Source organism: Amblyraja radiata, chromosome 1 (assembly GCF_010909765.2).
Source record: "Amblyraja radiata isolate CabotCenter1 chromosome 1, sAmbRad1.1.pri, whole genome shotgun sequence".
Taxonomy (NCBI): domain Eukaryota; kingdom Metazoa; phylum Chordata; class Chondrichthyes; order Rajiformes; family Rajidae; genus Amblyraja; species Amblyraja radiata.
This window is the reverse complement of record NC_045956.1, coordinates 149,397,708-149,425,295: the sequence shown is the minus strand read 5'-3', so window position 1 is coordinate 149,425,295 and position 27,588 is coordinate 149,397,708. Positions and strand designations below refer to the sequence as shown.

The following is a 27,588-nucleotide window of genomic DNA, read 5'->3' as shown; positions in this document are numbered from 1 at the left end:
TCAATTTTATTGAATGTGACATTGTTTCATATTTCACAATTAAATTAGGTTTATATGGTTGCACAGATAAAGACATGTTCTTCCCTGGAGGCAAAATAATATTTACGAGGATGTTACTGGGTCTGGAGGATTAGCGTTAAAGGAAAGTCTAGATCGGCTGGAAGGCATAGGTTTAAGATGAGGGGAAATATTTTAAAAGCACCTGAAGATAGTGCATATATGGAATAAACAGCCAAAGAAGTGGTAGAGGTGGGTACATTTACAACATTTAAAGGGCACTTGGATGTGGATAGCAAAGGTTTGGTGCGATAGAGCCAGGTGCAGGTATATGAGCGTAGCCCAGTTGGACAACTTGGTGAATATGGCTTTTAGGCCATAGGGACGGTTTCTGTGCTATATAGCTGTATGATTCTAACGTGACTTGTATATCCACATTACGGCTTGTGATATTATTCTAGGGCCCCAAACCAGAAACCCCATTTTGTTGTATTCTAGGAAAGATTTCAAGTCATCAGAAAAAAAGAATGAAAGCAACTTGAGAATTTGGCATGCAAGAAGCTTAAAATTATATGTATTTACCACGGTCCGTCTGACCTGTGCTGCACCAGGGTCAGTGTTGATGTCCTTGTGATATGAGAAAATGTATAAAGTAAGAGTTGGCCACAGGGCCCCACAAGCCCGCACTTTCGTTCAAGCTGATTGTACCTGGCCTGTCGAGTCCCACTCCCTCTTTAGTTTAGTTTAGAGATACAGCGCAGAAACAGGCCCGTTGGCCCACCGGGTCCACGCCGACCTGCGATCCTCGCACACTAACACTCTCCTACACTCACTGGGGACATATTTTTTGCATTTATCAAGCCAATTAACCTACAAACCTGGACGTCTTTGGAGTGTGGGAGGAAACCGAAGATCTCGGAGAAAACCCATGCAGGTCACGGGGAGAACGTACAAACTCCGTACAGACAGCACCCATAGTCGGGACAAAACCCGGGTTTCCGGCGCTGCATTCGCTATAAGGCAGCAACTCTACCGCTGCGTCACCATGTCCGCATTCTGTGCCAGTTCTCCAAAACCCTTAATTCCTTCATCTCTCAAAAATCTCCACTTTAATAATGATTAATAATCTGGTCACCACCCTCTGGTGCAGAGGATTTCAGAGATTCATCTGCCTCTGAGAAAAGGATTGGGCTTCGACCTCCGTAATTGGGAAATGGTGGTGGAGCAATTTTTTTAAATTGCACTGAAAATTGAGGTTACCTCTGACATAACCGGAAGTCAGGGCAATCAGTGACTGTTCTCATTTCATGATTTAGAATGAAATCATTATGCCATTTGTCAATCTAATCAATTCCCGTCTGGTCACTTGTGCTAAGAAATGGAAAGTTCTCAATGTTCCTTTCAGCTAAGAAATGATTCACCGGGATGTTATCAAGACTATGTTAAAGATGATGAATGTCTGGGCACGTGGAAGCACAGGGAATGGAGGGATATGAATTATGTGCAGGCAGAATGAGATTAGTTTATCTTGGCATCATGTTCGGCATAGACATTATGGGCCATAGGGCCAGTTTCTGTGCTTTACTATTCTGTGTTTCAATTTAAGATACCGATAGAGTTCTAGTATAGATGCAGTGAGTGAACACATTTGTGAAGTAAGAACTTCATTTGCACTGATAATCCTATTTTAAAAATCTTGTGCATAAAATAATAATTCCAGAACACTAGATTGACAATATGGTCCACATCAAACCTCCCATAATCAACATAAGAGTGAAGTAATGTAGGAATTGATAACATGCATATAGTCTATGTACATTTAGATGTAAGATCTGGTCATCTTTGTAGTCAAAACAGATTATGGTGAAATGAATATAGCCAAACTTATTTCCATAGCAACACAAAAGACTAGTATGACACGTTCATAGTAACAATGAGTCATACAGGGATAATTAAAAATTAGTGGCATCATTTAAAACTGAGGTAGGGAATTAAGACTAGTGCAATTATATTCTTCAGATGACGTTGAGTCAAAGACTTGACACAAATTACTAAATTGCCTTGTTTGTATTGGATTTTGTCATAATGCATTAATTTACCTTTTTCTTGTTTCTTTAACCAGATATGAAATCTGCACAAATACCCAAACAGGTGAAGCTTAAACTTCTAACCTAATTTGACAACTTGCTTAAATATGATATTATTAGTGCTTACTATATAGTTTTAGCACAATCACGGTATTCCCATCAATGGATCAGTTATTTGCTTTGACAATTATCTTTCATTCATTTATGTTAATCACAGTTCTGTTTTTAATTAACATTTGTTTAGTACTTGAGTCAATAGCAGCTTATAAAAATCATCTTTCTGGTTTTCATGTTTTTATTCAACATTTGGTGCCCATCGGTCAAGCTAGCGTGTGATGATCAAGGTTATAGAATAATTATGTCGGACTAATTCCAGCAATGAGTTAAGCTTTGCAAAATTTACTAAGATGGTTAAAGACCTAACAGACTTTGTAAAAGATGGAACAGCCACTTCTATTCCTAGTTCAGAATGGATTTTTTTGTGGATTTCTTAAGAGTTTAGATTTTAGAACAAAGTGCTCTTGTTGGTTTCTAGCAATTCACGCTCATCCAACCTGCTTCCTTCAAATCCTACCACATCCTTCATGTCAGTAAGATAATTGAACATTTTCTATACCAGCTATGTGCATCCATCTGAAATACACTATTTAAAAATGACACATAGAAACATAGAAAATAGGTGCAGGAGTAGGCCATTCGGCCCTTCGAGCCTGCACCGCCATTCAATATGATCATGGCTGATCATCCAACTCAGTATCCTGTACCTGCCTTCTCTCCATACCCCCTGATCCCTTTAGCCACAAGGGCCACATCTAACTCCCTCTTAAATAGAGCCAATGAACTGGCCTCAACTATCTTCTGTGGCAGAGAATTCCACAGATTCACCACTCTCTGTGTGAAAAATGTTTTTCTCATCTCGGTCCTAAAACACTTCCCCCTTATCCTTAAACTGTGACCCCTTGTTCTGGACTTCCCCAACATCGGAAACAATCTTCTTGCATCTAGCCTGTCCAACCCCTTAAGAATTTTGTATGTTTCTATAAGATTCCCCCTCAATCTTCTAAGTTCTAGCGAGTACAAGCCGAGTCTATCCAGTCTTTCTTCATATGAAAGTCCTGACATCCCAGGAATCAGTCTGGTGAACCTTCTCTGCACTCCCTGTATGGCAAGAATGTCTTTCCTCAGATTAGGAGACCAAAACTGTACGCAATACTCCAGGTGTGGTCTCACCAAGACTCTGTACAACTGCAGTAGAACCTCCCTGCTCCTTTACTCAAATCCTTTTGCTATGAATGCTAACATACCATTCGCTTTCTTCACTGCCTGCTGTACCTGCATGCTTGCTTTCAGTGACTGATGTACAAGGACACCCAAGTCTCGTTGAACCTCCCCTTTTCCTAATCTGACACCATTCAGATAATAATCTGCCTTCCTGTTCTTGCCACCAAAGTGGATAACCTCATGTTTATCCACATTATACTGCATTCACATTTATCCACATTATTATACTGCAGCACGGTGACGCAGCAGTATAGTTGCTGCCCTGCGGCGCCAGAAACCCGGGTTCGATTAGAAACAGTCTGGGAGATTATTGCCAGGTATTCAACTTTGGGGTTATGGTCAGTGATGGAGATACAAGGCAAGGGTTCCCAACCTGAGGTTCACCTACCCAGGGGGTAAATTTATTGATTCTGGATTTGTACATATTTCTTCTCATTGACTGTGTTTGGTTCTGGTATACTGGAATCTGTTCATCATTAGTTGTTCATAAATAAGTGAAATAACATTGTTATATGCTATTAAAGTTGCCAGGGGTAAATGGGACGATAACAGTTGGGAACCCCTAATACAATGTCTGTGAGCTGGCATCTGGACCCAACAAAGTAAAGTTCAGCCAGCCAGACTATATCGGCACCTCCCTTATGTAACTAATGTAATTAAGATACTGAAGGTGTGGCCGTTTGGCACTTTAACTGTTACTAATCAATTCATGCCAGACTAAAACTTGTATCAACAAAGTAACCAGGAAGCTACGAGATTGTCTATTTTAAACGATTATTAAAGTTCTTCACAATGGAAGATCTGTCCTTCCTGTGACCCTCAGACCCACATCCACTTGGTTCAATCTGAAGTGTGACCTCTGTGTTCTAGCAGCTTTCTCAATTTCATCAGAATAATTGGTGGCCAAGCCACCAACTGCAATATACTATTAAATCATTATACTATTAAATCATGATCATTAGATCATTAAAAAACACAGAAGCGCATGATGATCATGCTTCAAAAAAATTGGTTATGAAGATATTTTCGGTGCAAGCATTTCAAAAATATCAGGCTGCCTATCTAGAGACACGAGGAACAACTGATGCTGGAATCTTGAGCAAAAAAAAGGTATTGGAGGAACTCGGCAAGTCAGGTAGCACTCGTGAAGGGGAAATGGACAGGCAACATTTCGAGTCAGGTAGGAGGGAAATAGCTGGTAAAGAGAGTTAGCGGTGGCCCCAGCCTAATGAAGAGACAAGTGTTAATGAGAAGAGCTTGGGGAAGGAATTTATCGAGTAGGGATTAGGTGTTTAGAATGCTCTTGCTCATGGTGGTGAGATGAAAGGCTAGAGGGAATTAAAAAATGTAGTTGGTGTCATAAGATCATCATAAGATCATAAGTGATAGGAGTAGAATTAGGCCATTCGACCCATCAAGTCTACTCCACCATTCAATCATGGCTGATCTATCTCTCCCTCCTAACCCCATTCTCCTGCCCACTCCCCATCATGGCAGAGGTCGTGAATTAGGTCGTGAAGGTGGGACAGGCCCTTTCCCACTTTTAATTTTGCTATTAAACTTTTTAACAGCAAAAGTTTTAATTTTGCTATTTTTCACTCCACCTTTCATCGATTTAGGAGATACTTACCTGAAGCAAATGGCAGATAAGTGATACACCCATCTATTTTTCACCTCCTTTCTATATTCTTCTGAACAAGGGTCATCTTTCTAAGGCATTACAGTAGAAGGTCATTAACTTGAACAAGAATTACAAATTCCAGTCATCCATTGCAAGAAAGAGGGTTTGAATTTCATGTGATTCTCAGCGGTTAACCTCGTTATCTTATCTTACTTATCAAAATAATATTTAAAACTAGTGATAAAACATAGAACAGTACAGCACTAGAACAGGCCCTTCTGGCCACAATGTCCATGTCAAACATGATGCCAAGTTAAATTAATTCCTCTACTTGCAGATGATCTATATCCCTCCATTCCCTGCAAATCCATGTGCCCATCCAAAAGCCTCTTAAATGCCACTGTCTTATTTGTCTCCTTCACCACCACCTGTCACAGCATGTTCCAGGCAACCACCACTCTCTGTGTAAACAAAGCTTGCTCTGCACATATCCTTTAAATGTTGTCCTTGTCATCTTAAAGCTATGTCCTCTGGTCCTTGACATTTCCACCCTGGGGAAAAATGGAAAAGAAACTGGATAAATATAACATCATCAAGTTTCTTAGCTTGTGTCTAAATTTGACCGTGGCCATTCAATCTATTCAATTCACTTGTAAAATTGTGCAATTGAAAGCTGATAACAGTAAGTGTGGCGGTGAAGTTCTCGGATTGCTGCAAAATCACCTGCCTTCTCCAGGGAAGGAAACTCATCCTTTTACAATATGAATTTGTTTATATTGCTTTCCAATTGGCTCAACAATTGACTTGAACAATTACCTGCAGTTCAGAAAGATGGCTCACCACTATTTCCACAGAGCACAAAGGGATGGAGAGTAATGTTGACGTCTCTGGAATAAAGACATTTTATGTTGAAGGGCAAGGAGGGCCGTCAAGAGCTACCCGGCGAGAGGGGGGGGGGGATGCCAAGAACGATAGGGGGCCCGGTGGGGAGGGAGGGCCGCTGCGAGTGAAGGGGGACCCAGTGGGAGTGGGGGCGCATGCCGAGTATGAACAGGGACCTGCTGGGAAGGTGGAAGCCTGTTGCCACGTGCAGCGATATTGTAACTTTTTCGTGCCAAAACATGGCGACACTTGTACACTGTCTTGGTGAGGTCTACTATATGATTTTACTGGGTAGACACAAAATGCTGCAGTAACTCAGCGGGACCGGCAGCATCTCTGGAGAGAAGGAATAGGTGACATTTCATGTCGAGATCCTTCTTCAGCATTTCACTGTACCTGGGTACATGTGACAATAAAGTATCATTTAATCATTGATATTTCTATCAATTGTAGAGCAAATGGAGTTGAATGATACATGGTTGAACCCTAATGCAATTGGATGAACATGAATAGTTGGACAGTTGTAAGGCCTGAGATGATTTGATAAATGAGCAAAATAATAGCTTGACATTTCAGAATTTGAAGGTGTCTATGGTAACAGATATAAACCTCTTGGAGGACGTGCTACTTGGTTGCAAGCAATTTCTCAATATGATGGTATTTCAATTGCAGAGATTTCCCAACACCTAATTAGTTTTGATACCTCAAATTAGCCTGAAAAGCTAAGCACAGTGCAAAAAAGATTCTAACTAACCTTGCTTGCTTACCTTTAAATACCAGGCTGACTGGAAATCTATTTTTTTAAAGACTAGTTGAAGGGAGTTGGATCACAACACGTCTAACTAACCCTGCTGAGTATCTGAGGCCAGAGCTCCTGCTCATTTGGTGTGGGTTGACTATTGAATAGCAAAACAGGATGATAAACTGCTTGTCTTTAATCTTTGGGGAAATTACACAAATCCACAAATAAATCAGCATTTTAATCACTTCTCATCACTGCCATTTTGAAAGTTATTGGGTGAATACACATATTTCAGGGCAGAAATCTTATGCTCTCCTCCCAGTCACCCTGGTCCCATCCCCTCTTTTGTTCATTTATCTCCCATCCCAGACTCATTCATTTCCCCTTTATCCACTCCTCTTTCCCCACTTCTCCCCACCCCCAACCTCCCCCACCCTACACCCATCCACTTCTCTGGAGAACATGGATAGATAATAGATCGTTCAAATAATGGTCCCGACCCAAATTCACACCTATCCATGTTCTCCAGAGATGCTGCCTGACCCGTTGGGTTACTCCAACACTTTGTGTCCTTTTGTGCCAGAGGAGGTATTGACTTTTGACTGAATTATACTATTGCTTGGTCATCAGAACTGAAATTAATCTTGGATTTTCTTGCCTAAACCATTAATTCTCAAAGACCAGGGCTTGCTGAGGGATTTGGAAGACCAAGTCAGTCAATTGTTCTGCCGCAAAGCTCCAATTGAAAAGTCCAGAGGCAGACACTAATCTTGCTGAGCTACCTTTGCACGTTATTGGGAATCACCCTCTCCAACTGCCTCTCTATTCCAGCTGTTTTAGGGGCCTTTGATCATTGGGACATGTGGAATTTGTCTCCTTGCCACTGTCTGCTGTTTCTGCATATTAAAAGGCTGCTGGTGGCAGTGATTCTTGGAGCATTGTAAATGATTTCTGCATATTGCTTGCTTCCTTTTCAATTCTGTTATAAACTCTTTTCTGCAAAAAAATCTACCAATTACCATAGCAACTAATCCAGGTTCTTCAAGTTTATTGTATGCTTCCAACATTGTTGCCCATTTTCCAATTACATTTTTCTAATGCATGATGAACTCTCAATTGAGTGATCACTCACAGGCCTGGACAAATAACTGGAGGCATGTATTAACTCATTGTTTCAATTTAACATTCACATTCTTTACTAACATAATTCATTCCTCTGCATTTCTGATCTGTAAACATTTCAGCTGGAACCTGGCAATAAATTCAATGCAGATAGAAGTGGAACTCCCAAAAAACGAAAAGCACCACCACCACCACCAACAACCAGTATTACACAGGTAAAAGAGAAAGCACCAAACTGATGGTCATCCGAGTAACATTAAAAATAATTACAGAAAGAAAATCAATTAACATGAAATCTGTAAAAATGGCTTATAATTGACCATGTCATCGGTTTAACTATGAACAAAGGGTTCATTTTTTCAAGGAACATATTACTGCAGTCAGTTCTTTAATTATCACTACGTGATATTTTCTCTTAGAGTCTCCAGTCTAGTGAAGTATCTTGTCCAGAGCCCCACAGTTCTCGTTCATCGAAGCCCGAACCAGCCGAAGAAGAAGAAACATCTGTTAAGGTTATTTTTCAACCTAATGTTCAATATTTTATTTCTGCAACTCAAAAACATGTTATGCAGAGATAGTCAAGGATTCTAATTTTGCTCCAATTATCAGAATATAATACTGAGCATCTGTGGAGGGTGAGAAGGAAGAAATAATAATTATGAAAAATGGGAATCTAAGCTATTTGAATGTTTGCTACTAGTGCTTAACTGAGTTGGGGGTGACTCATTTTGCTGCATTATTTTTATTCATGTTTGAAAGAAGGGTCTGATACAATTTTTAAGATGATTAATGTGGAAATTCAAGAAGATTTGTGGTGCTGAATCTTATTCAAAAATTTAAAGAAATATACCCAGTGTTTTTATTTTGCAAACTAGCATCAACTTGTCCATGTATTGGAACAAAAAAATGTAGATCCCCACACCACTCGGAAAATAATGTGTGAGACAATTGTGTATGTCCATTAGAAGGCAGCAATTACTTTCTGTGCAAGATTCCAATTGTCATTTAATGTCATAGAACATAGTACATATACAAGCAACAAAAAAATGTGTTCCTATTCTGAAATTATGCCTTTGCTTATTTTGACATATTAGGAAGAAAAGAAAAATGACGAAATGAGAAAACTTTATGCAGAGAAGGCAAATCTATTGGAAGTGATACAAAGCTTAAATCAACAACTAAGGGATAAAAACTTGCACGAGGTAATTATAGACAATAGGTATAGGAGTCGGCCCTTCGAGCCAGCCAGCCATTCACTGATGGCTGATCATCCATAATCAGTACCCCTTTCCTTCCTTCTTCCCATATCCCTTGACTCCGCTATCTTTAAGAACTCTATCTAACTCTCTCTTGAAAGCATCCAGAGAATCGGCATCCACTGCCTTCTGAGGCAGAGAATTCCACAGATTCAAAACTCTCTGGGTGAAAAAGTTTTTACTCATCTCCGTTCTAAATAGCCTACCCCTTATTCTTAAACTGTGGCCACCGGTTCTGGACTTCCCCCAACATCGGGAACATGTTTCCTGCCTCTAGCTTGTCCAATCCCTTAATAATCTTAGACGTTTCAATAGGATGCCCTCTCATCCTTTTAAATTCCAGAGTATACAAGCCCAGTCGCTCCATTCTTTCAACTTATGACAATCCCGCCATCCCGGGATTTAACCTTGTGAACCTACGCTGCACTCCCTCAATAGCAAGAATGTCCTTCCTCAAATTTGGAGACCAAAACTGCACACAATACTCCAGGTGTGGTCTCACTAGGGCCCTGCAGAACTGCAGAAGAACCTCTTTGCTCCTATACTCAACTCCTCTTGTTATGAAGACCGACATGCCATTAGCTTTCTTCACTGCCCGCTGTACCTGCATGCTTACTTTCAGTGACTGATGAACAAGGACCCCCAGATCTCTTTGCACTTCCCCTTTTCCTAACTTGACACGATTCAGATAATAATCTGCCTTCCTGTTCGCAAGCAAAGTGGATAACCTCACATTTTTTCACATTAAACTGCATCTGCCATGCATCTGTCCACTCACCCAACCCAACCTCACAGTTCACACTGCCACCCAGATTTGTATCATCTGCAAATTTGCGACTGTTACTCTTAATCTGTGCATCTAAATCATTAATGTATATTGTAAATAGCTGCAGTCCCAGCACCGAGCCTTGCGGTACCCCACTATCACTGCCTGCCATTCTGAAAGGGGCCCGTTAATCCCTACTCTTTGTTTCCTGTCTGCCAACCAATTTTCTATCCATGTCAGTACCCTATCCCCAATACCATGTGCTCTCATTTTGCCCACTGAAAATTCCATGTACACTACATCCACTGGCTCTCCCTTGTCCATTTTCCTAGTTACATATTCAAAAAATTCCAGAAGATTAGTCAAGCATGATTACCCCTTCGTAAATCCATGCTGACTCAGACCGATCCTGTTACTGCTATCCAAATGTGTCGCTATTTCATCTTTTATAATTGACTCCAGCATCTTCCCCACCACCGAAGTCAGGCTAACTGGTCTGGTTATAACAGTGTAAGAAAAAGAAGTAGGAGTAGGCCTTGCATACACTCAAGACAGATATAAGCTTGACCTGTATCCAGTCTGCTTTCGACAAACCTTAATCCCTGTAACCTTTTAGTCCAATTTGTATTTATCTCTCCCTTGAATATACTTAGTGATTTAGTCCATATTGTTTTCTAGTGTTGTAGATCACAAAGTGCAGGAGTAACTCAGCAGGTCAGGCAGCATTTCTGGAGGACATGCATAAGCAACTTTTCAGGTTGGGACAATTCTTTAGGCTGATTGTAATGGGTGGTGGGTAGCTGGAAAAGAGATGGGAGCAGGACAAAGCCTGGCAAATGGTGGTTGGATACAGAGGAGGGGCAGTTTAATTAGCATATGGGTGAATAAAGGCTGAAAATTAAAAGGTGACAAAATAGAACTAAAGGAGAACTAAAGTGTGGTTTTGATTTTCTCCTTTACTCCCATTCTGTCTCCTTTCATCTCTAACCTTTGTCCACCCATCACTAATCAACATCACTTGTCAGGCTTTGCCCAGCCCCCATTTATTTTCCAGTTTTCTCTCCCCCACCGCAATCCGTCTGAAGAGGATCCTGACCCGAAAAGTTGCCAATCCATATCCTACAGAGATGCTGCTTGACCTGCTGAATTACTCCAGCATTTTGTGTTCCACATAAGATTCCAGTATCTGCAGTTCCTTGTGTCTATGTTCTCCAGGGTAGGTTCGTGGTCCGCTGGGAAGTAAATTGCCCTCCTCTCTTTCTTAAATTCTGAAGCTATGCCTGTAGTTCTAGGTTCCCCACAATAGGAAAACATCCTCTCAGCTTTTACTCAATCAAGTTTCCTCAGGATCATGCCTTTTAATAAAATCGCATGTCATTATCCAAACTGTTATGAGTGTAAGCCCAACCTTTCCCCATAATATAAATCCTTCATTCCATGCATCAACTAAGTGAATATCTAAATTGCCCCCAGTTTAACTAGTTCTCTTCTATACATGTGAGAAAGTTGGGGGTTTTTTGCGATTTTCTTCTTAATTTCCAGACTTTAAAAACTAATTGCTTCCAGAAATTAGTGCATGAATCAGTCTGATGCTTGGGTACAGTATATCTGCATTCAGACCTTTTGTAATGGACCTGTGGCATTAATTGCCTCAATTTGTCTTTTTCATACCTGTTTCTCATAACCCTAAAATGCTTGTATTATCTAATCAGTCTCCAAATCTTTTGTTGTTGGACCATAATATAATGCTTTTTCCTCTCATTTTAGGCACATCAAAATGACCTCAAAAGAAAAGTGTGTAGGAATAATGAAGAGCAACCAGCAGATACAATGGGTATAATGAGTTTGTCAATCTTTCTAAAGTATGGTTAATCCTTATTACTCATGCGTAATGTTATTTCCAATTCACCTCTATTGTAGGAATAAGCCAAATTCAGCCCAACTGTTTAACTTTCAGTGAAACGGTTCTATGTTACAACATGAAATCTCTCACTGGTTTAAGAAGTTGAACAGGTGTTTCTGTTACTCTTTGCAATATATTGAATGGCTTTATGAAAAATTTAAGGAGAAGGGAGTCTTTAAGGAGAGGAGAGTGACAATTTATAGGGAGGGAACTGGAGGTAAGAAAAGGCCGGACCAAAGCAGGGCCAAAGCAACAATTGGCAGGGCATGGGGCAGGACAAAGCCTGACAAATAATGAGTAGATAGACACAAAAAGCTGGAGTAACTCAACGGAACAGGCAGCAGAGACTATAGGTGCAGGAGTAGGCCATTTGACCCCTCGAACCAGCACCGCCATTCAATGTGATCATGGCTGATCATCCACAATCATCTCTGGAGAGAAGGAATGGGTGACGTTTTGGGTCGAAACCTGAGTAGATACAGGTAAGGGAGGGCTTTTGGTAGGCAGATAGTTGGGCAAAGACAAAAATGAAGACAGAAGATGCGAGCCAAAAGGATTGAAAAATTGTATATTGTGAAGCTAAGGGAAGAAGTGGAGGGGGAGTGGAAAGATAGGTGTGAGTCCAGGTGAGAGGAGTTGGCGGGGGGGGAGGAGATGTGAAGAGCAATGGCAATGGCGGAGGCACAGGACATGTAGGTCAGTACCGGAATGGGAAGAAGGGTTAAAATGATTAGCAACTGGGAGATCCAGCAGGCTTCAGTTGACTGAGCATAAGTGCTCAGTAAAATAGTTGTTGAATATACGCTTGGTCTCCCCATTGTACAAGATACCTCATTGGGAACACTGGATGCAATAGATGAAGTTAGACAAGGTGCACGTGAACCTCTATCTCACCTGGAAGGACTGCTGGGTCCTTGGATGGAGGTGAGGGAGGAAGTATGGGGACAGGTGTTACATCTCCTGCAGATGCAGGGAAAGTACCTGGGGAAGGGGTTGTTTAGGTGGGAAAGAATGAGTAAATGGTCTCTGCAGAATGCGGAAATTGATGGTGATGAGAAGATGTGACTGGTGGTGTTTTGGATAAGGACCAGGGAATACTCTCCTTATTCTGACTGGAGGCAGTGAGAGCAGAACTATGGGACACAGGAGAGGCATGAGAGAGATCTATCAATGGCAGCAGGATGGAAACCATCTTTACTAAAGAAAGAGGACTTCTCAGATGTCCTGGAATGGAAAGCCTCACTTTTGGGTTAGTAGCGGTGTGGGTGGAGAAATTGAGAGTAGGAGGTAGTGTCTTTGCAAGAGGCGGTGTGGGAGGAGGTTTAGTCCAGATACCTGTGGAAGTCGGTGAGTTTGAGACTTGTCAGAGATGGTCCAAGTGAATTTGATAGCAGGGAGGAAGTTAGTGGTAAAGTTAATAAAATCAATATATTCTGCACGGGTGATGTACTGGAGGTGGATATATGGTATGGTACCTGAGACTGTTCGACGTAACCAACAAAAAGGCAGGGATAGCTGGGGCCCATGCGAGTGCCCATGGCTACACCTTTAACTTGAAGAAAGTAAGAGCAGTCAAAAGAGAAGTGTGTGAGGTGAGGACAAATTCCATCAGTGAGAAGAGAGTGTTGGTAGAGGGTAATTGATTTGTTCTCTGATCAAGAGATCTTCCTGGTGGGGGATGGATATGTAAAAGACTAAATATCCATGGTAAAGTTGAGGGAGTGGTGGCCCAGGGATTGAAAGTTATTGAAGTGTTGAAGGGCATGTGTGGTGTCTTGGATATAGGTCAGAAGGGCCTGGACAATGGGAGATATGGGGGAATCAAGCTATTTGGAGAGGAGTTCTTTGGGGCAGGAGCAGGCGGAAACAATAGGTCTGCCAGGGTAGACCTAAGTGGATTTTGGAAAGGAGGTAGAAATGGGCAGTGCGGGAGCTGGGGTAGGATAAGGTCAGAGACTGTGGAAGGGTCGTACCTGATGTGATCGTCTGTGAGATGATGGCCTGTTGTTCATCTGTGGAGTCATAGTCCAGGGTGGGTGTGAGGTGGTCCCTGAGAGAGCCGGCACCTGGCATGAGCACGAGACTGAGACATCTTTCCCTGGCACGCAGAAGGCTGAGGGGTTGACCTGATTGAGGTTTGCAAAAATCATGAGGAGCATTGAATAGGTCCATGATCACAGTCTTTTCCCCTGGTTATAGGAGTCCACAACCAGAGAGCATAGTTTAAAATGAGAGGGGAAAGATTTAAAAGAGACCTCACAGGAAATTTCTTCATACAGAAGGTGGTGTGTATGTGGAATAAGTTGCAAGTGAAAGCTGTAGAGGTGGATTCAATGATGACATTAAAGTCTTTCAAGACGGGTACATGAATATGAAAGTTTCAGCAGGATATGGGCCATCGGCAGGCAAATGGGATTAGCTCAGTTATTAAAACCTGGTTGGCACAGACAAACTTGGCAGAAGCGCCTGGTTCTGTGCTGTATGTCTGACTTTCTGACTAATGCAAAGCGCATGGAAATTTGCATGAAAAAAATACAATAGTAAATGCTGTCAAAATTTTGACTTTATATATTTGTAAATTAGTGTAAGCATGTAATTTAACTTTTAGTTTAAATTTAAAATGTTTTTTTTTTTAAATGATACTCAAGTATTTGCAATTTCTGATTTAATTGCTTTTAGGTAGTGGAACTGAAGAAACGGTAACATCTAATGTCGAAGAGCCTGATCAAATAGCAGCTTTGCAAACACATATTGCATCTCTAGCAGTGCAAAATAAAGAGCTATGGGATATACTACAGGTACTTTGGATAATTCTCAATAGTTATTCTCCACTATATTTCTCATACTTCACAAATGTGAAGCATCCCAGGTTTTGGAAACAAATAATAAGACGCTTTTGCTTTTGTGGCATCAATCTATGGCTAAGGACTTGTGCAGTATACAAATTATATGTATTCTGTGTATTGCACTGTGTATGAGCAATATCTCTCTTGGTCGTGTACAGAGCCAAGGATGAAACCAAGAACATTGTGGTAAATATAGTGGCTTGTGGCAAAGGAATGTTGTGGCAAAGATTTACTGGACTAGTTCCAGGGATGGTGTGATTGCCATTTGATGAGAAATTGAGGAGACTAGAACTACATTCTCTTGGATTTAGAAGAAAGAAAAGAGATCTCATCAAAGCATACAAAATTCTGAAAGGGCTTGACAGCCTGGTACAGAGATAGTGTTTCCTTTGCCTGGGCGGACTAGGACCAAAGGCACAGTTTTAGTTTGAAATGGAGAGTGAGATTACAAAAATGGTGCTTCTTTATAATCTGCATCTTATGTTTTAATTGTGAATTTAATTTGTTTTCTAGGGAAAGGAAGAATTGAGACAGAATCCAGAAACACCATTTGACCTAAATCTTAATTCTGCTGATGCTCATTGTATGCTTGAAGCTAATTATATCCAATTAAAGGAATTGTATAAAAATGCTGAAACTGAAATTACTAACCTAAGAGCAGAGATGCTTTCAAACATGTCTCCTAACCAAGTAAAAACTGAGACATGTAAAAACAGTAGTTCTAATACAGAGGGGAAGGATTTGGATGAACAAGAAACTCAGCATGCATTAGCAATGGAATTGTTGGCTGAGTTATCTGAGGAAAGGATGCAGACAGTAGGAGAAATTAATGAAAATGGTTATTGCCTTGAACAAAAGCTGCAAGAGACACAGAGTAAATATGAAGAGGCACTGAAGGAACTTTCAAGTCTGCGTTCACAGGTACAACAAGACTTGCACCCTAGGGAAGAGCGTTTACCTTTCCCAAATCTGTCACAGTTAACACAGTCCTATGAAGACGAGTTGGAGGAAATGAAGCAAAGACTTAAAAGGGCTTTGGAAGATGAGGAAAAGGCAAATTATAGTGTGAGAGAACTAGAGGATCTCCTAGATATTAAAGATAAAATCTTGTCCAATTGCATGCCTCAGGAAGAGTATGACGAGATAAAAAAATCTCATGCCCTATTTATTGAGAACATCGATCAAGAAAAATCATTACTAATTGAAAAGTATAAGGAATCGCAGGAAGAGATTAAGAAGTTACAAGAAAAGTTAAACCATCAGGTATATTCTCAAGAAAAGGAAAATGACTTTCAGGAAATGCTATCTGCATTGAAGAAAAGAACAGATGGATTAAATAATGAACTAACTGCAGTGACACAACAGTACAATGCAGCAGAAAGTGAATTAAAAGAGCTGAAAAATAAAAAGGCTGAAGTGGCATCCGAACATGTTAATTCAAACTATATCCATAAAGAACAACACGAACAGCTGGTTCAAGTTCTAAATGAGTCCATTGATGAACTGAAAGAAAAGTTATCTGACTTGGAGATAAAGCTTAAGGGATCCGAGCAAGACAATGCTAAATCGCAGAGGGACCTTGAAATTCAAAAACAAACTTCTGTACCTCGCTCTGAACACACAGAAATAATAATGTCTCTTGAAAATACTATAAAGAATTTTGATGGCAAAATACGCCAGATGGAACATGAGCTGGAACAGAAGGAGATACAGTTGAATGTATTAGAAGGAAATTTAGCCACAGAGAAGGCAATGGTTCCAAAATCAGAGTACGAGAAGATGAAAAATTCATTGGAAGCAGAATCAAAACGATTGACTGTTAAAGTAAATGATATATTGAAAGAGCAGGAAAAGTTATCCATAGAAGCTGCGCAGGCTAAGAAGGAGAATCTACTGACAAAAAATGAGCGAGACACTATTCAAACTCAGCTTTTGAGCAAAGAGCAAGAAATCAAGAGGCTTCGCATCAGGGGCCATGATATGCAGCAAGCTATGGAAGAATTGCAAAGGAGGGTTAAAGATTCCTTGAAACTAGAAGAAGAGAAAGACAAGAAGGTAATACTTTTCTCTCTGTTATTTGGTAAAATGCAGCTATTTTTAGGATTTTCCAGCTCGGAATATAACTTTTGGAAAGCGAATTCATGAAATATCAGACGTAATATCACAAGTTCTTGGGAACAAACAAAATTGGAAATGTCTTTTAAATTTAAAAGGGCTCCATTTTCCTGCAATTCAACTGTAAAGTCTTTTGAGTTAGCCTAGAAAAGACAGCTTTCTAATAAGAATAAAAGTTAAAATATTGAATCTTTATTCAAGATGTATTAGAAAGGCTTGTAGAAAGTTAAAATATAAGAAAATAGTCAGTAAAGGAAGGATATTCACGATTAATCAATTTCAATTACGTTTTGAAAGAAGTACCGGGAAGTTAATAGGAGTTTAGTGGATGGAGGTCATCTGGATTTTTAAGAAGCCTCTGGAACATAAGAAATAGGAACAGGTAAAGGCCCTTGATCCTGCCATGCCAGAGAAAATCCACACATTTATCTCCAAAATATAGTCCTAGTGGATAGGGGGATTGTGTAGTGAACTACAGCTAAGGTGGAAATAGGTTGAATCAGGAGACAAGTAACAGTACAGATGCAAGAATCATAAAAAATGATTGAAAGATTGAAGATTTATCCAAATGTTCAAGTTTAAAATGTGATTTAAGTAAGAGCTATCCAGCTGATTCCACTCCTACATTTTCCCATAGCCTTGCAGATTTATTCCTTTAAATATTTATCCAGCTCCATTTTTGAATGCTACTTCTGAATCTATCCAATGTTAGTCTTAGTATTGAATTTTAGACCATGGCTACTCTGTGTTTTAAAGATTTATTTTTCCTCATGTTGGTTTTGGTTCTTTTGCAAGATATATTTAAACTACCCGGTAGTTATTTATCCTTCCACTGATGGGAACATTTGCTGTCTATCTGCTTTACTGTTTGTAAATACTTTTGCCAGACTCTCTCTTTCTCCCCAAGGAGAACAACCTCCCTTTTTACAATCCATTCACATAACTGAAGCTCTAGTCTTTGGAATAATTTTCTTAATATCTTCTGCACATCTCGTATGTGTATGTGACAAATAAACTTGACTTGACTTGACCATTCTGAAGCCCTGACTTTTATTCAACAGTATAACCGCTCTGAACTTCTTATACTCTGATGCCAAATGCTTTTTTTTTCACTGCTGTATTTCATTTAATATATTTTTTTGGTCATCCATGGAGTTCTGGCTTTTGTTTCTACCTCATTGTAATGTACTTTGACTGAAGCTGAACCATCTCCATCCTTAAAGGCCTCCTGCTTTATAAACACAGTGTTGCCTGCCAAGCTTTGATTCCGTCTCGTATAACCTGGCCAAATCTGTTCTGAGCGCATTGACACTGAGCGCCTTCCCCAACACATTATTTTTAACCAAGAATGGCCTATATTCTTTTTGAATTGCTCATCTAAATGTTATGACATTACAACTTTTACTGGACATTTCACCCACTGATATCTGATCCGATTAGCTTGATGTATTTCTCAGAATCAATGCCTTCTTCCTCCTGGGCCAGAAAAATACTTATCAAGAAAATTCTTATGAGTATACTTCAGAGGTTCCTCTCACTGTCAATCTTACATTTATTACCATTCATCTCTTTATCTGGATATTTGAACTACCCCTTTATTTCTACTGTACGGCTTTGCAAGCTGTGTCTCAAACAGAAAATGCAGAAAGTTTACAGATACTTATCCATCCTGGGAAAATGTTGGCAATCATATTTTGCCGGAGGTTCATGCTGGGAGCTCTGTTGCCATTGTTGATAATGCTGATTCTGATATTTTTTTTTAATTTGGGAGATGGCACTGATTTAAGGATTGTGGTTAACAGGAAAACTATGACACGGTGCCCCCATGACTATTGGAAATCTTAAAATAAATACTAAAAACAATTCTTAATTTTTAGCAGATCCAAATGTTTAATTTAAAATTCTAGTCCTCATTTCCTATTATCGCCACATATTCTCGTTTCTAACGTCCTGCAACTATATGCTTTCCTTTTCTGACCAATTTTACCTGTTCAACCATCAATGAATCTGCTGCATCATCTGAAATTATCTTTCATTTTGGCATTTTTAAACAGAACAATGAACTATCAAAGGAAGTAAGCAAATTGAAAGAGGCACTAAACAGTCTTTCTCAGCTTTCCTACACTGCGAGCACTCTCAAAAGACAGAACCAACAGCTTGAGATTCTTCAGCAGCAAGTGAAACATTTACAGCACCAGCTATCAGTAAGTGCATGTTCTTCTCATTATTTGTATTCTACTTTATTGGTCTTATGGAAAGTCTGTCTTCAAGTTAAAAATATTTTGTCCCTTGTCTAAGGCAAGCAAAGCTACTCAAGTATAGCTTTAGAAAGATTCTGCTACTTTTGAAGCTCATTTTTATCTTTTGAAACACAACAATTTGTATTGATAAAACAAATTCAAGGTAGAAAAGGTTTCCAAGCTGTTTCACAGGATGATTGTCAAACAGAATCTGACATCGAGCTACATTGGGAAATTTTGGAACAGATTACCATCTTCAGAAAAGGAAGCAAAATATAATTCACAAGCTTTTCGGTCATTGTGCCTAAAATGTATTCTAAGCAGTCTCAATGTATAAACTGCATTAATTTTATTCATAGGAAGCTAATCAACGACACCATGAAGTAGTATCAGTGTATCGAATGCATCTTCTCTATGCTGTCCAGGTAGGTTTACTTAATTATTCTTTATTTACTGCTGATGCACTGCAGAAAACATCCTATTGGGATGCATCATAGCTTGGTTTGGCAACAGCTTTGCCAAAGAATGTAGATGTAGCCAAGTCCATCACACAAGCAGCCTCCTTCCCCATTGATGCCATCTACACTCCACACTGCCTCAGAAAAGCAACCAGCAAAATCAAGGACCATTTTCACCTTGGCTGTTCCCTCTTCTCCCCTCTCATCTCTCCATTGGATAGATGAAAGAAAAGCTTGAAAACACATACCACCCAGATTCAGGGCCAGTTTCTTCCTCACTGATATCAGATCTCTGAATGATCCTTCCATAAGCGAGGGTGTAGTCCTGATCTCCCAACCTACTTCATTGTGGACCTTGCATTTTTTTGTTGTCTGCACTTTCTCTGTTAATGTTATGGGCCTGTCCCACTTAGACGATTTTTTAGGCGACTGTCATAGTCGTAGCAGGTTGCCGAAAAAACGGTGACTGGAGCCCCCCTTCGATTTAAAATTTGAAATAGAATCATTACTTTAACAACAACAAACAAAACCCAAAGTCAGCACCGGCGACAACCTACGTCACCTGGCAACAACCTACGTTAATCGGACGACAACCTACTCTAACCTAGCGACAACTACGACAGCACCTACGTCAGGAGAACTCATTGGCGTCAAACCCACTGTCACCAACTGTCTCCGAAAAGATGTTGAAAATCCAGCAGCAACCAGAAAGATGCTACGACTCTGGGCGACTGAGGAGACTACTCACGAGCATACAGGCGACCATGTGACAACAGCCTAGTTGCTTGTAGTTCCCTAAATAATCGCCAAAGTAGGACAGGCCCTTAAAGCTGTAACACAATATTCTGCAATCTGGTATTTTGTATCTTTGCACAGCCTGTTGTGCATGTGTATGGCTTGATTGTATTCATGCATGGTATTATGTGATTGGATAACAAGGCAAAATGTTTTTTCACTGTGTATTGATACATGTGAAAAATAAACCAATACCGATATATTTTAAAGATGAATTGTGAAATGCCTGGTTCCTTTATTTCTCAAGGGTTTATTTCACATTTCAATCATATTATTTAAAATGACATAGAGACCATTCAGTCTACAGCAGTCTATCCCATTCCCCCACTTTTCTTGCTGTAACCTATTCTCTCACATGCCTATTGATACCCCTGTGGATTTTATTCCCCTACCAGCAATCTATGTTAGGCTATTTGGCTACTGTAAATAATCAACTAGCACATTTTTGAGACTTGGTTGGAAACCTATAAAGTTGCTGGAAGAATTTGCAAATTCCACTTTGACAACACCTGTGTTCATAAGGTCATAAGGGATAGGGGTAGAATTAGACTGTTCGGCCCATCAAGTCTACTCCGCCATTCAATCATGGCTGATCTATTACTCCCTCCTAGCCCCATTCTTGTGCCTTCTCCCCATAACCTCTGACACCCGTACCAATCAAAAATCTATCCATCTCTGCCTTAAAAATATCCACTGACTTGGCCTCCACAGCCTTCTGTGGCAAAGAATACCACATGTTGACGGAGATGTGACACTGCTATGTTAACTGCAGTGCCACTTATTTCTACACTATCAGTTTTTGCCATCTTAAAATGTGCCATGCAAAAATAATTTTTAAGTCACCAAATAATCACAGGAAATGTGGCTGAAAAGAGAGTAAAAGAAGTCTTACTTGCAAGGAAGAATCTTATGAAGTTGTGGACAACTTGAGAATTGGACAATTTCTGAACTCAGTGAAGATGAACCAAGTAATTAATAAAATTGGGCAAGAAAGAATTAGTGTAAACTGGAACATAGAATATAGAAAAGTACAGCATCGGGATAGGCTATTCGGCCTAACTTGTCCATGTTGACCAAGATGCCCATATGAGCTAGTGCCATTTGCCCGCGTTTCGCCTCTATCCCTCTAAACATTTCCTATTTATGTACCTGTCCTAATGTCTTTTAAATGTTGTTATTGTACCTGCCTCAACTACTTCCTTTGGCGGTACACAAAAATGCTGGAGAAACTCAGCGGGTGCAGCAGCATCTATGGAGCGTAGGAAATAGGCGACGTTTCAGGCCGAAACCCTTCTTCAGACTGATGGGGGGTGGGGGGGAGAAGGAAGGAAAAAGGGAGGAGGAGGAGCCCGAGGGCGGGGGGATGGGAAGAGACAGCTCGAGGGTTAAGGAAGGGGAGGAGACAGCAAGGGCTAGCAAAACTGGGAGAATTCAACGTTCATGCCATCCGGACGCAAGCAACCCAGGTGGAATATGAGGTGCTGTTCCTCCAATTTCCGGTGTTGCTCACTCTGGCAATGGAGGAGACCCAGGACAGAGAGGTCGGATTGGGAATGGGAGGGGGAGTTGAAGTGCTGAGCCACCGGGAGTTCAGGTAGGTTATTGCGGACTGAGCTGAGGTGTTCGGCGAAACGATCGCCCAACCTCCGCTAAGTCTCCCCGATGTAAATCAGCTGACATCTAGAGCAGCGGATGCAGTAGATGAGGTTGGAGGAGATACAGGTGAACCTTTGTCGCACCTGGAACGACTGCTTGGGTCCTTGAATGGAGTCGAGGGTGGAGGTGAAGTGACAGGTGTTGCATTTCTTGCGGTTGCAACGGAAAGTGCCCGGGGAGGGGGTGATACGGGAGGGAAGGGAAGAATTGACAAGGGAGTTGCGGAGGGAGCGGTCTTTGCGGAAGGCAGACATAGGGGGAGATGGGAAGATGTGGCGAGTGGTGGGGTCACGTTGGAGGTGGCGGGAATGGCGGAGGATTATTTGTTGTATTTGCCGGCTGGTGGGGTGAAAGGTGAGGACTAGGGGGACTCTGCCCTTGTTGCGAGTGCGGGGATGGGGAGAGAGAGCAGTGTTGCGGGGTATGGATGAGACCCTGGTGCGAGCCTCATCTATGGTGGCGGAGGGGAATCCCCGTTCCCTGAAGAACGAGGACATTTCCGATGCCCTGGTGTGGAACGTCTCATCCTGGGAGCAGATGCGGCGTAGGCAGAGGAATTGGGAGTAGGGGATGGAGTCTTTACAGGGGGCAGGGTGGGAAGACGTGTAGTCCAGATAGCCATGTGAGTCAGTTGGTTTGTAGTGTATGTCGGTCAAAAGTCTGTCCCCTGCGATGGAGATGGTGAGGTCAAGGAATGGTAGGGAAGTGTCGGAAATGGTCCAGGTGTATTGGAGTGCCGGATGGAAGTTGGTGGTGAAGTGGATGAAGTCAGTCAGTTGTGTGTGGGTGCAGGAGGTGGCCCCAAAGCAGTCATCAATGTAACGGAGGTAGAGGTCGGGGATGGGGCCCTGGTACGTATTGAACAAGGATTGTTTAACGTACCTGACAAAGAGGCAGGCGTAGCTGGGGCCCATGCGTGTGCCCATAGCTACGCCTTGTGTTTGGAGGAAATGGGAGGAGTCAAACGTAAAGTTGTTGAGGGTGAGGACCAACTCTGCTAGGCGGAGGAGAGTGTCAGTGGCTGGGTATAGGTTGCTCCTCTGGTCGAGGAAGAACTGGAGGGCTTTGAGGCCATCCTGGTGGGGGATGGAGGTGTAGAGTGACTGGACATCCATGGTGAAGATGAGGGGGTGAGGGCCTAGAGAGTGGAATGCGCGGAGGCGGCGGAGAGTGTCTGAGGTGTCTAGAACATAGGTGGGAAGGGATTTGACCAAGGGGGATTGTATGGAGTCAAGGTATGTGGAGATGAGTTCGGTGGGGCACGAATAAGCAGAGACAATGGGTCTGCCGGGAGAGCCGGGTTTGTGGATTTTGGGGAGAAGGTAAAAACGGGCCGTGCGGGGCTGGGGAACGATGAGGTTGGAAGCTTGGTCGGGCAGGGCGTGGGAATTGATGAAGTCGGTGATGGTGCTAGATATGGTGGCCTGGTGCTCGTCAGTGGGGTCATGGTCCAAGGGTAAGCAGGAGGAGGTGTCCGAGAGTTGGCGCGTGGCCTCAGCTTTGTAGATATCGACGCGCCAGACTCCCAGTTTTGCTAGACCTTGCTGTCTCCTCCCCTTCCTCAACCCTCGAGCTGTCTCCTCCCATCCCCCCGCCCTCGGGCTCCTCCTCCTCCCTTTTTCCTTCCTTCTTCCCCCCATCAGTCTGACGAAGGGTTTCGGCCCGAAACGTCGCCTATTTCCTTCGCTCCATAGATGCTGCTGCACCCGCTGAGTTTCTCCAGCATTTTTGTGTACCTTCGATCTTCCAGCATCTGCAGTTCCTTCTTGAATACTTCCTTTGGCGACTCGTTCCATATCCCTTCCCATAGCTCAGGCCCTTGGGCCCTGGCAACATCCTTGTAAATCTCCTTTTTCTGCTTAGTGAGAGATCCTTTCTATAGCAGAGTGACCAGAATTAAACGTAATACTTCAAGTGTTGTCTCACAAAACTCCCAACGTCCATAGTTAATTCCCTGACTGATGAAGCCTAGCGTGTCAAATATAATCTTCACCATCTTATCCACCTGCGTCGCCACATTTAGGGAACTTTGTATTTGTACTCAGAAATCCCTCTGCTCTACAACACACTGCTAAACCCCTAGTGTTCACTGTAAAGGTCCTGCCCTGGTTTAACTTTCCAAAATGCAATTAATCACAATTATCTGAATTAAAATCCATTAGCTATTCCTTGGACTACTTGTCCAGTTTTGATCAAGATCCCACTGTAATTCCTGATAACTATGATATAATTGTCTATGATACAACCTATTTTAATGTTGTTTGCAAACTTACTAAATATGCTTTGTGTACACTCATCCGAATTATTAATATTGATGTCATCAGCAATGGGCCTAGCATTGATCTCTGAGGCACACCACAGGCCTCTAGTCCGAAAAATAATCATCCTAAACGAGCCTCTGCTACCTATCCTAAATACCAATAGCATATCCAATTAGCTGCCTCACCCTGGATCCCATGTGATCTAACCATCCAGAGAAGCCTACCTACTGGAAACATTTCAAAGGCATTGCTGAAGTCAATACAGACTATGTCTACAGCCCTGCTCTCATCAGCCTTCTTTGTTGCTTCTTCAAAAACTCAATCAAATTTGTGAGACATGATCTCCCACGCACAAAACCACTCTGACTATCCCTGATCAACCTCTCTCTGTCCAAATGCATGTACATCTTATTCTTCAGAATTCCCTCCAATTACTTTCCTATCACAGATGTTCAGCTTACTCGTCTATTGTGCCAAGTTTCTCTTTGCAGCCCTTCTCAAATAGAGGCACAACATTAGCCACCCTCCGGTCTCCCAGCACCTCACCCATGTCAAATGATGATTCATATATCATATGTTTATCCAGCTGTAACTTTTGTGTTAATACCTCCCTCTGTTCCTATTAGCAAATAACATCATGTTGCATGCTGAGAATGCTATTCTTGCAATATATTCCTCAAATCTGAAGGACCTTAATTCTACTATTTCCTCTGTTTTGAAGCCAACTGCTTTAATTTTGGCATATTGTCTCGGTGCTGTTCTAATGTCATTTTCCACATATTTACAGGGTCAAATGGATGAAGATGTTCAGAAAGCTCTGAAACAGATTTTGACAATGTGCAAAACTTCAACGCAAATGAAATGATAATACTAGCTAGATATACTACTTGTCTAATAGTCATTTGTCACTACTGTTAAAACAATGAGTGTGGGATAATGGACCATTAAAATTGCAGACAATAGTTTGTAAATGCTTTTTTTGTTCTACCTATGTGTTCCTTAATATTCCTGTTGAAAAGTATGTAGTCAGTATGTTTGTTCAAATATGCCCATGGTATTTTTATTGGAAAATACTCGTTTGTAGAACTTCACTCTGCCATATTTGTTAATGTTTATTTCATTTATTAAACACTCTATTTGGAATGCATAGTCATGCTAATTCTGGTTAGGATAATAATATAACCAGAAGCAGAAATAGGGACTTTTAGGATCAGATGTTTACTAATCCAGGTAGACGATAAATTAATGCATGTGCTATTTTAAGATGCACAGATGAATCTTATGCCCAGAATGCAGTGATGAATCTCAAAGCCATCTTGTCAACCCAAACAGTGCCTATAGTTCTTGGGAAACACTGCCTAATGAAGAAGAAAACAGAAATTGGTTGAAAGACTGAGTTGGAGTTATAGACTGATGTTAGAGTGGAAAGAATAAAGATAGGTTTGTTGTTATAATATCTGTTGTTATAAAATTCTGCATAAGGCATTTTTGACTAGTACTGCTCCGAGCATTCTCTCAACATTCAGCACATTGGCTTTCGTTTGTGTCTTAGCTTAGTTTGTAGACTTGATATTTTTGTTCTTTGTAAATTGCATCTCCTGTACCAAGAAGCATTCAGTTGAAAACTGACCTGTACGTGTTCGCAGTTCTTAGCAGGAATTATGTATTCATTGCCCCACTCACCTCCACTCCTCATCCAGTTGCTTTAACATGATGTAGAAGTTAAAATTGCTTCTTCTTTTTTTTGCCCCATCATAAGTTTCTTGTAAAACTTTATTTATTTGGTTTAGGTAAATTAAATATTACCTTGCACTTATCCAATAAGACTATGTTATACCATTTGGGAAATAGTTAACTGGTACTTATCACTTTTTAGTAGATAGTATTTAGGATGCCTTGCTTCTAGACAATTGAATGGCAGACCTGTTGAAGGTTTGAACCAGAGTATTTGAGAAGTCAAGCCATTATTCAGTTATTTAAGTGAATACAATTTGCTGCAGTATGGTTATATAGTGTACAATAAATTTTGGTAGATATGTACAAAACTGCAAGTTGTTTTACTATACCATTTGTATAGCTAAGTGATAGATTTGTAAACTAAATAATTATTTACTAGACTTTTTTTACTTATTCTGTAACCTCTTGTTGATCTATTCTAATCAGGAATAGAGTAGATCCTGATTAGTTATTAAAAATAAATAACATTAAATAACAAATTAGTAATAATAGTGATTTCACTCTGTACAGCATTCATAATCCTGCATATAATATTTGATCTGACAGTGCAATTAATGATAATCTGAACAATGAACAGATCTGCAAACCATATTCATGTATTATATGTAATAGCTAAGTTTTCACATGTTTGTGTGAGAAAATAAAATCATGATTAAATGTTAAAAAAACCTACAGTACATTTGAAAGTCTGAAGAATTCACAATAAAATGAAATATAACTTTGCATGTTGCATTTTACTACATAAATTAGTCATCATATCATTAAGATCAGTTGGCACTGTAATATCTCTCTCAGTTCACATTCTGGACACTATTTGATTAACATTGGCAATATCAAAAATATCGAAGGATATTATATCAAGGATAAATTGTTTTATATATGATTAAAACTATATGGTGAAAACATAGAATAGTACTGTCTTGAAGACGTTAACTGAATTTGAGGATATAGCATAAAGATTCTACTTAATTGAAGGTTTCTTGGAGTGGCAGGGATGTTATTTAAAACTATTGATGAAAGATTAAATGAAAACTACCGCAAAGTATCTGCTATTCACTCTGCAACATTGCGCACAAACACATTTAAAGCACAAATTAAATAACATTTAGATTTCTTGCATATATAACAGGGTTCTTTCATTGTTATGAGAAATTGTGAATTTTGTTTCATATTCCTGAAGTTCAATGGATAAATATATATATGCAAGATAACATGTCAATAATTAAATCTAAATGATATGTCCATTTAGGATACATAAAGCATACCATGTGCCTTCATACATCAGGGTATAAAATATAAAAGTTGGACATTTTGTTGCAACTTCACAAAACACAAATTGGGTTGCTCTTGGAAGTGTTATGTTTGGATCTGATTGCTACACGATATGAAAGATGTGATTGCACTGGAAAAAATACAGAGTAGATTCATCAGAATGTTGCCTGGGTTGAAGGACATTAGTTATGCGGAGATAAATGATAAACTGGGCTTCTTTCCTGGGGACCTGATATAAGTATATAAAATTGAGAGGCAAAGAAAGGGTAGAGAGTCTGATTAATTTTTCCATGAGGAACATCTAAAACAAGAGGGCATAGGTTTAATGTGAGGAAGGAGTTTTAAAGGGCAAAAAATGGGTAAAGTTTATTTGACACATGGTGGTTATAGTTGGAATGCACTAATAGAGGAATTTGTGGAATTGGATACAATAACTACATTTAGGAGGCTTTTATGCAGACAATTGTGTATAAGTGTCTATATAAAACAGACACTTATACGGACATAAGTGTCTATGTAGGAAAGTACTGCAGATGAAGTTTAAATCGAAG

General features: G+C 40.5%; 1 protein-coding gene across 1 annotated transcript in view; it reads left to right on the top strand.

The window, feature by feature from the left end:
- rai14 (retinoic acid induced 14) overlaps positions 1 to 26,488 on the top strand; it is a 173,556-nt gene extending 147,068 nt beyond the window's left edge. Inside the window, exons 11-20 of the mRNA XM_033038357.1 lie at positions 2,120 to 2,148; positions 7,855 to 7,947; positions 8,152 to 8,244; positions 8,827 to 8,934; positions 11,522 to 11,588; positions 14,337 to 14,455; positions 15,017 to 16,558; positions 18,673 to 18,822; positions 19,218 to 19,283; positions 24,816 to 26,488. Coding sequence (XP_032894248.1) covers positions 2,120 to 2,148; positions 7,855 to 7,947; positions 8,152 to 8,244; positions 8,827 to 8,934; positions 11,522 to 11,588; positions 14,337 to 14,455; positions 15,017 to 16,558; positions 18,673 to 18,822; positions 19,218 to 19,283; positions 24,816 to 24,893 — 2,345 coding nt within the window. The 3' untranslated portion in view covers positions 24,894 to 26,488. The remainder of the gene's footprint in view (positions 1 to 2,119; positions 2,149 to 7,854; positions 7,948 to 8,151; positions 8,245 to 8,826; positions 8,935 to 11,521; positions 11,589 to 14,336; positions 14,456 to 15,016; positions 16,559 to 18,672; positions 18,823 to 19,217; positions 19,284 to 24,815) is intronic.
- The last annotated feature ends 1,100 nt before the right edge of the window (positions 26,489 to 27,588 follow it).